The sequence below is a fragment of the Paecilomyces variotii genome, assembly GCF_004022145.1.
Source record: "Paecilomyces variotii strain CBS 101075 chromosome Unknown C8Q69scaffold_12, whole genome shotgun sequence".
Taxonomy (NCBI): Eukaryota; Fungi; Ascomycota; class Eurotiomycetes; order Eurotiales; family Thermoascaceae; genus Paecilomyces; species Paecilomyces variotii.
The window spans coordinates 550,101-559,258 of record NW_021167151.1 but is presented as its reverse complement, the minus strand read 5'-3'; the positions used below and the strand labels follow the sequence as shown (position 1 = coordinate 559,258).

The window sequence follows — 9,158 nt, the reverse complement described above, 5'->3', positions numbered from 1 at the left end:
CAGACGACCAGATGCGTCATACAGACCCGGCACATGGTTGACATCTTCTAGACCGGTTGTTTCATCTTTCCTCAGCTGGGCTGTCTCGAACTATTCACGTACTTTAGTCTTGGTATCACGGAACATGTACAGAACTTCGGCGCATGTACAAGGATGAAGCGGTGGAGATATCTTACACCGACTAGGGTAGGATACAACAGGCCCCGCTCACCAGTTCAGTCCGGCGCTTGGCCCTTTGATACGCTCTGTTCCTGTCCATTCTCAGTTTGGCGTGATTTATTCTTTACGTTAAGACGAGTGCAAGAGCCATATTGTTATTATCCTCAGGTCTCAACAGCAAAGCGGGATGATCGTCCATCCCGAGACTTGCCGATGTCGAAACGGTCAACGCCAATTGAACATTTCAGAGGACCAATCCTGAGCAGAATGGAACATTGGCGGCATGAGATTCCGCGATACTATCGTGCAGCATATCGATGACGTGGAATCTGCAGAAATCGCCTCGAAAGCTTGGTGGCGCTAGCGATGGGATGAGAGAGAACACATACTGCTCTATAACTACAATAGGCGGGATGCTGCACGCTCCTGCCAGAGCCATTGGCCAGCGCAGAGTAAACCCTGATAGCTGCAGAACAGTTCATCAAGGGTGCAAGAAACTGCATCCTTGGTCTGCCACCAGGATCAGCCTACCCGTCCCGTCCGTGTCTCGTTGTCTTCTAGAAGGTTTCTAGAGATTTTAGGCCGCCTCTATCGCAGTACTCTAACTAGTCGGAGAAGACGAATGAGGCAAGAGATGCGGGGTTCGACTTGATAACAGACCCTGGCTTCTCACCACAGTCACCAGTGTGGTGGCTTTATGAGAGCCCATTTGCTCGACGATCTGAGACCGTCTGGTCCGAACATACGCGGTCGATGTTTGTCATGCATAGAAGCGGCTTCCCTGGCTTCCATGGCTAGTCATCTGCAGCTATGAAGACGGGGCTGGTTCCTCGCGTAATCTTCTGAGAAGCACTTGAGGCTATAACGACATGCTAGGGCCAACGACGAAGACCTATTCTACGTCCAGTCCGTGGAACCCAACAGTAGAACATCTGCACCTCGTCATTCGCCTTCTCATTCGCTACCACAGGCAGCAACCTTGCATCTTCATCGCGTGGTTTGTCTCAGATTATTCCATCCCTCTATTGCTTCGTTGAATCATACTTCCCCATCCAATACATCACGTTACATGTTAGAAAGCAGCAGGCGATGCGATGCGAGATTACCCACTATCTTCGAATTCCTAGTTGAATGACGGTCTAGGAAATCAAGCCCCTCGACCGACGCAAAACCCGCCCCCAAATGCAAGCCTCGCTAAGTCCTGGGCACATTGCGGTTGGTCTGACATAGCTTGCCTGAGGAAACATGATCGACAACTCTCTATTGCTCTGACTGGCTGCAGCACGCAAGTCTGTTTTAGCATATTTCTATTTTCGCTCTTTCCCCAACCACCGTGGAGAAGACTCTCGGAATGACGTGCCTCTGGCTCTCGTGGCAGCCCTGTGTAGATCTCGAACACTATCATGCTTCTCGAAAGCAAAAGGAATCCCTAACAAATCATACATGCACCTATCTCATGGATTCGATCTTCCCTTTGATATCTCATATCCGGCACGGGACGGGCGGTATGAGAGCAGAAAGGTAACTATCATATCCACCTACCTATGTAACTATATAGTCAAAGATCATCAAGGTAGTATATTCTTCTCATTACCATGTCTAGTCGTCATGTCCATGTTACTCCTCCGCTAGGATCCTGTTCCTTCGGTTGTTCTCTGTGTTCCATGCATTTCCCCACTGTACCTTGAATTTGGCTTCGATTCTTTTCCCTGGCATGGCATGGTCTAGCGAGCAGCAGCATCTGCTGTCGATCACAGACAACCTCTTCTCAGGGTTCCTCCCCACTACTGCAAGCTGATCACTTGGTTTAGCAGACCAGCCAGCCCAGATGCCGACGGCGCACTGCAAGGCTCACCACGTTTTCCACTACTCTTTTCAGCCCCCAACAGACGCCGGCGCCAGCGTTGGATACTAAATTCTCACAAACTGCATCCATCCAACAGGGACTGCAGCTTCAATCTGGGGCTTGGACTATGAAACGACGGGGGAAGGATTCTAGAATATTGCCTATCTCGTGGCGGGAGGGCGCTATCCAAATCCCCGCCACGTGGGAAAAGATCATCCTAAAAAAGATGGAGTTGGCGCTGGTTTCCAACATCTTACACCCTAGTCTGACCATGTGGTCCCGTGTGACGCGGTTACATGCAGGACATGATTCGTGCCACGAGGGATGAGATTCCATGGAAGCCTTAGCCTGGCTTCGAGAAGCCCTGCGTCGGCCGTGCTGACTTGTTGCTTTGAGTTTTGATCTACGTTAGGTGCTTATCGACGTTAGAGAGTGATACTCGACCTATCGGCTGGGAAGGTTAACGCCGATATAGAGTTCAGTCGAGGCCTGAAGATTGCGGTCCATAGATAGCAAGATAGAGAGAAATAATCTCCGTATGGGCGCGGCTGAAGGGGTTGGTCTCTTGTGGCTGGGAGATCAGACCATACTATCTAAATCCTAGGTTTTCATTGGGGGGCTCGTTCTAGCCACTAGGAGCAATATCTGGCTCGCATGTTGTTGTTTTCTCTAGATTTCAGAGGGATACCATTCACTAGGTAGCATAGAATTGAGTGAGATGCCCGGATATGCCCTTAAGAAAGTGATATTTAGATAGCAATGCAGGTTCCATAGCTTCATTATGCATTACTAACCGGAACAGAGATCAAATGTACATAAGTATTGAATATATTTTCTACATGGATTTCTAGTTAACTCCGAATCAACCACGGTCTTGTGGAGAGTCAGGTCCAATTGTTCTGTTTGTCTTTGCAGATATTTCTATCGATATCAATGAAGAGATAAATTGTTTGTGCAGTAAGTGAATACTAAAGTTGACACTATAACCTAGCTTTCACGACTGTATATACTTACTTCTTTGAATGCTGATATCTTTCTATATATGTAGCTATTACATTTATAGTCTTATCACTTACTATAAGAAGTAATCACTTTCCATATATCTCTAATTCTATACAACAGCAACAGTTGGTTTCTCAAGTTATGTCGGCTTAGGGTATGTATCTCTCCCTGTATAGCTCTGCTCTCTGAGTATATACCGTAGTCTTCCGGATATAACATCCCCTAGGAGGCTATAATTGTCTATGTAAACGTGTAGTCTACCTGGTACCTACTACTGTTTCGGTCACAATTTCCATAACCTAGAGGACACATTGCAACTAGACGCACCATGCCGCCTCTAAAAGATGTGTAGAAGGTCTCATCCTTTTGTAGCAGGTTCTTTCATATGGTAGAACCTACTGGGCACGATGATTACCTCCTTGCCATCGGGTTCCCTGGGTCTTATAAGGAAATGGCATATTCCACACGCCCAGATCACATCCATCATGGTCTCTCTTTCAGTAACTAGGGCATATGATATTTCTGAAGTGTTATATGCAGTTTACCTTCCAGCATTACTTCCTCATTCCCTTCGCGCAGGGTACGTCAAATCATAAAGGCACGGAAGCATGTGTCTGACTTGAACTAGTTGGCTGATATATCTAAGCTGCTTGGATTGCTTGACTTGCTAGATACTAGTTCTAGAGGGGGTTAAACCCATTTATTTCCTATAGCATACAAAGAATCTAGACCTTGGTGATCTAGTAGATTCTATCCTATAATTTGGATATCGAAGAACCTGCTGCAAGCGGATAATTGACAGATCGCCTGGACGTGCGCTTTGCGCTCCGACGGGTTTACCATTGCCTGATTTCGTCTTCCGGGACCGAGTTTATTATTGGTATAGATATTGATGGGTATATATATATATATTGACGACAAGCTGTCAGATCTCGCGGTTCCTACAGGGGCGAGCTGCAAACCTGCTGTGTTCCCTATACAAACCGGATAGCAGCTGCAACGGGAAGCTACCTAGATCGACCTGCATGGAATCAATAAAGACGGGAGTAGAACCATGGAACAGTTTCATTAGATGTTCAGCTCAGCTCAGAACTGTCGAGGCATTGGGATAGAGTCGAGGAGCATAAATAGCTGATATTTTCCGGTGTCGATTAGTTCTTCAAGCAATCCAGAGATCATTCCCTTCTCATATGCTTTCTCGGAATCTTTGCTTCCGTGATCCTAGATCTTCACACAAGCATATTGCAGTAGGTTTGGCCTGTAAATAGTGCAGATGTAAATTCAGCGCTTCGGCTTCATATATTGTTGTACAGTACATACATTTACACTAGCTATTAATCCCGGCGATAACTACTAAACAAAGGATGTTACATTTCTCTTTCTGCTTCTGCGCCCTTCAGGTAGAAAGAAGCTCATGAACTGGCTTTGGTGAGTATCCTGTAAATCAATTTCTCCGATTCTATCTATATACTTCATCATTCCCGTTCGGCTAAATATTTCCTCTCCACGTTTTTCTCCCTACACAAACCCCGCCTCTAGACATGCAATTTTCCCAACAAAAAAAAAATAATACAACTTCCCACTTCGATTCTCGTCCAGAGAATGGATTGAACGGAATCAAAAAAGGATATACGCTGGTCCCGACGAGGGTCGAACTCGCGACCTTGGCGTTATTAGCACCACGCTCTAACCGACTGAGCTACGGGACCTTGCATGTTAGAAGCGGCGCAAACAGTGATTCATTATCCTATTCTCTACTACTGTATATTTGGAGCAGGTTATAGGTGGGTTAGGAGATCTTCAATTTAACGGTAAGCGTTTTATTAAGTTTGGATTTCTAATGCCAGGGCAGCTTACCTAGATTTAACAGTTCATTGAATTATCCGTGGGGTTAAGTATGTTCTCGCTATTGTTCAAAAATGTCGTCACTAAGGCGGCCTGTCGAACAGTAAATATGTTCGTATACTTGTAGCTATGATAACCCTACCTAATTCAGTAATTAATGTAGACTAAGCTATGGATATTATATACCTCGGGATTACATTTTTTGCCCCTTTAAGCAGTCTACCAGGATCTGTCCACAGGATATACATAGGGCATACACGGCATTGTTTTATTTTTGGTCTCATTGGACACCCAGTTGATAATATCAGTGTCAAAACACCCCCCTGTGCAAGAAGCCCTGGGATTGATTGGGACGATTATCATCACTGTATTCGGAGACTGCTTCCCAAGTACCGCTAGCTATATCTCGTTCATTCCGCGGAACCCGTAGAAGAGTCCGATTGACGGTCCACCTCGCAGTGTTTGCACGCTCGTTCCTGGAGGGAAAACGCCTCGTGCCGGAACGACACCTATGGGTCCAATGCAGGCCCCTTCGGGCATAAGAACTGATATTGGTGTTTACTCCAGCCCCATGGAGGTCGCTAGGACTATATACAGCGCCATACCGTGGGACTCCTCCAGCGTCATGATTTTTTTTTCCCCGGAATTACCGCAGGGGTACGTTTATAAAACCCTAACACCGCAGACGCTTGTCAAAACGAGGTCAGGGCCGACCGTCGGATTCTTAATTTGCGGCATCTAAGGCAGGTGAACGAGAGTGCGAATTCCAGTCTCATTTCAAACGTGAATGGCGGTTGTGTGCCGTCAGATTGAGCCACGCATCGAGAGCGATGTTAGACTGTTCGACTATTTCCTGAAAATCTGGTATACAATCATTGGCTACAACTTCGAATGGAGATAGGGAAACCGCGAGGACCACAGATTGCATCTTATGATAAGCAGTGAGAAGGGCGATTGTGCGTTTCTCTTGTGGAGACAGAACGTCCCCCATGCGTAGGCGCAGGCACCCCGTCAGCTCAGCAAGGGCAGCGTGCCGGCTTTTAACCTGACTGAAAGGGTCCTGTGCTGGATTACCAAGATTCGTGGTACAGGGGAGGTCCGATGATCTCGATTTAGTACACGTTCTCTGGAAAGACGTTGAAAGATCTGAACTTCTGTAGCAAGGACAACGATAGTCTCCTGGGCTGACCTGAAGGAGGGTGATCCCTGTGTCAAGGCATATTGGTGCTCAGTGTCTCGTAATAGAGTGCTTAGTGGAACAGCAAAGATGTTCACAGCAATTGCCCCTAGACGGACGAGAATCGGAATGATCGATCCTCTAACAACGAAGCTTTGGCTTCTGGCAGAGTCCCACAAGGCCATCTGGGCGCGTGAAGTGAGGACAGGATGTATGTTCTGACCATAGAGCCGTATGGTGTTCGCCTCACCTCCTTGAATGGCCTCGATGCATATAAATAGTTAGTATACAACGGTGCCTAAGCGACCACTCTCTATCCAGTCCCGCAAGGGAAGGGAAGGCGACCAAGAGCTAGCTACCCGTGCCAAGTTGCATTCAGGTGATACAAGGTTAGCTGATTTCCTTCGTAGTTATAGTAATAGTAGTAGTAATGATATAGTAGTAGCATAAAGATGGATAGCTTCAAGATGTTGAAATCGGAAATGTCCACGGTGTTTGTAGATCCCTCTCAAAGATCACTAAATTGACACATCAGTCACTTCTTCGGTCCCGTAGCTCAGTCGGTTAGAGCGTGGTGCTAATAACGCCAAGGTCGCGAGTTCGACCCTCGTCGGGACCATTGAGTTAGCTTTTTGCATCCGAACCATAGTTCGGGATCTTCTTTTTTGGATCATAGAAAGAATAGTTATGTTACGCATATCCTGATATTGTGTACTGCAGGACTGGGTATGGGCCGAGAGATGTTTTGAGAGCAGTGGCTTTCATGCCACCGGAATCTGCAGGTAAGAGCTGTATGACGAGGGATCTATGAGGTAGTCGAAATAACTGCTGAATGTTTATATTGTTTCAGGCATGTATATAACTAGAGCAATTATTTTTCCATGCAGCTAACTGCTGTCGTGATCATCGAAAATATGATATTTGCGCCATGCATAACACACGTACCTGAAGAAGTGCATGAAACGCCAACCAGCCTTCTGCTTTAGTTGAACGGCGATGATTGTGTGCCTTTTACGTTGGCTTCGTGACTCGTCGAGCAGTGGAGTGAGGTATCGTAAAAGACAATGCCAATGAAAGTTTTTGTGACTCCGAAAAACCAACATTGAAGACGGAAGCAGTATCATAGTAAGCTTACAGCTCAAGCCGGTCATGCTTACCAGGGACAACTCTCCAGCACCATCCGCACCAACTTCTGTCCTGGCCGCTTTCCTCTCTTCTCAAATACTTGCCGGTCTCCCGTTCGTCTTCGTATTCGAGGACACACGACCCAACTGTAACTCTCTTCTTTGCTTTGCATTTCACGACGCCCCCGATTCCGACAATTTCCTGCTTGAAGTATCCGGGTTCCTCACCGTCCCTGTTATCTAGAGAGTCGACATGGGGTGAGTCAGATCGCTCGTGGTTGTGCGAAGTCACATTGCCGTGTACATGGTGATCGTGTACTCCAGCGGCTCGTTCATCTGCGTCGCAAACTTCCAGCTCGATTTCCTGAGCTGCCAAGCAATGTTCGCCTCGGCCGCATTTCACACCCTGGCAACCTTCGCCGATACCCGTGCCTAGGCCTCCTCCAAGGTAGGTGCTGTAACGAGTTCGCCACGTCCATACCCGTCTGTAGGTGGTATCATCGCTGCGAAGTGTCTGACCGCATGGCTGGCACAGCCAGACAGCCTCTTCGCAGGAACATGGTTCACGTATAAAAGCGGACGCAGTGAAACCCGTAGAAGGAGACGATACGATCGCGTCGTCAGCTGTCGTTGCGGAATATTGCGTTAAAAGATAGTGGAGCGGTGCTGTGCGGCATGTTGTGCAGAGACGGCGCAGACGGTTCTTGAGCATAGCACTGCTCGGCGGTTTGATACAGCAATTCTAAGACACAGTTTTAGCATATGACGGCACTTCAACAGACAATACCATGGTCTCCTTGTATACCCTACACACAACCCTCGAGCATCTCCGGCATTCAGAAACCATATCCCGGGCGCATCTCCCAACTTTGCCGCTGGTCAACTTCCCAAGGTCAACTGTGTCTCGACTCAGCAAGCGGAGGATGTTCTTTAGGTTATCCGGCAGGACAGCGCCATCGCCTAGCATGTCTGATAGAGTCTCGATGTATTCGTTTTCGCAGCGTAGGGTCTGCTTGATCAGCTGGTCGCGGTAAGGCAGCAGGTTCACGCGAAACTGACGACATGTTCTCGAGAGCGCATGCAGCGTGTTCAAGTCAACCGATTTCGCAATTTCCTTGACGATTCTGTGGCCCAGTCAGCAGACCATCCAGACAGCCTGTCTCAGCAGCACATATCGACAGCCCGTACGGGTAGCAACTCAGAGCGGCAGAGAATGCATTGACATTCGGCTTCTGCTGTTCTTCGACGGGGCTCTCCTCGCTGTCGCGTGTCCCAGGCTGTCCAGCAGCTCCGCTTCCTTGTTGCTTCGGGGAGACCGGTTGGGCAGAAAAAGAAGCACTTTCGAGGGGAGAAGTCGTCAGCTTGGAGAGCAGAGGCTTGCTGGGGACGACATAGGCGTCCAGAGGTCTTGAGTGCTCCGGAAGGGGATACAACGCATCGTCGTATGTATCCCGATCATAGTCGACAAACACCACCATCCTGCCATGGAAAATGGATCAAACAGCAAGCAAGGAGCAGAGCTCATTAGAGCCGGGGGACTGGGAGCTGAAATAGCAGTGCTATCCGCATCGGATCTGATGATCGATCGGTGGTCTGAAGCGCAGAAGATCGAGATGGATCAGCGATGACGCCGTGATGGGGGGACGTCGGAGCTTTTGACGGCGACGATGGCGGGGCTGCGGGTTGCGAGGCCCGGATGTGAGACATGGACGTGATGGGCTTCTACTCTACGCTCCAGCTGCTTGTCTTCTTTCCGACAGTCTCAGATCTGCATGGATTATTACGAAACAATTCCGTTGTATCTATATTTCCTTTTTCTTGGTATCTGAAGCCGTCAGAAAGTAGCGTTATCTGGTCTCGATACTAATAAGTACCCGAAGCGGAAGGTCAGCAGCGCTGCCACCCGACCTCGGAAGGTCTTCAGGAGTCACACTCCACCGCGGAGAGTGCCCGTCGAGGTCGACAAGCTTCAACTTGGTCGTATTGATATTAAATACCTTTTACC

The 9,158-nt window shown here is 48.1% G+C and overlaps 2 protein-coding genes and 2 non-coding genes across 4 annotated transcripts; 1 reads left to right on the top strand and 3 right to left on the bottom strand.

Annotated features, from left to right (window-relative positions):
* Positions 1-4,642: 4,642 nt before the first annotated feature.
* C8Q69DRAFT_t120 lies at positions 4,643-4,716 on the bottom strand. Its single transcript has one exon. It is a non-coding gene; the product is annotated as a tRNA-Ile (tRNA).
* Positions 4,717-5,729: 1,013 nt separating this feature from the next.
* On the bottom strand, positions 5,730-6,381 carry C8Q69DRAFT_87947 (hypothetical protein). Its single transcript, XM_028634134.1, has one exon. It carries the CDS (start codon positions 6,212-6,214, stop codon positions 5,864-5,866), a length of 351 nt encoding a protein of 116 aa, XP_028482355.1. The 5' UTR covers positions 6,215-6,381; the 3' UTR covers positions 5,730-5,863.
* A 193-nt stretch (positions 6,382-6,574) lies between these two features.
* C8Q69DRAFT_t124 lies at positions 6,575-6,648 on the top strand. The gene has a single exon. It is a non-coding gene; the product is annotated as a tRNA-Ile (tRNA).
* A 512-nt stretch (positions 6,649-7,160) lies between these two features.
* C8Q69DRAFT_514385 (hypothetical protein) lies at positions 7,161-8,820 on the bottom strand (the record flags this gene model as incomplete). Its single annotated transcript, XM_028633340.1, has 3 exons — positions 8,342-8,820; positions 7,959-8,277; positions 7,161-7,895 (listed from the first exon to the last, which is right to left on the bottom strand). Exons 1-3 carry the CDS (start codon positions 8,629-8,631, stop codon positions 7,161-7,163), a joined length of 1,344 nt encoding a protein of 447 aa, XP_028482354.1. The 5' UTR covers positions 8,632-8,820.
* Between the last annotated feature and the right edge of the window lie 338 nt (positions 8,821-9,158).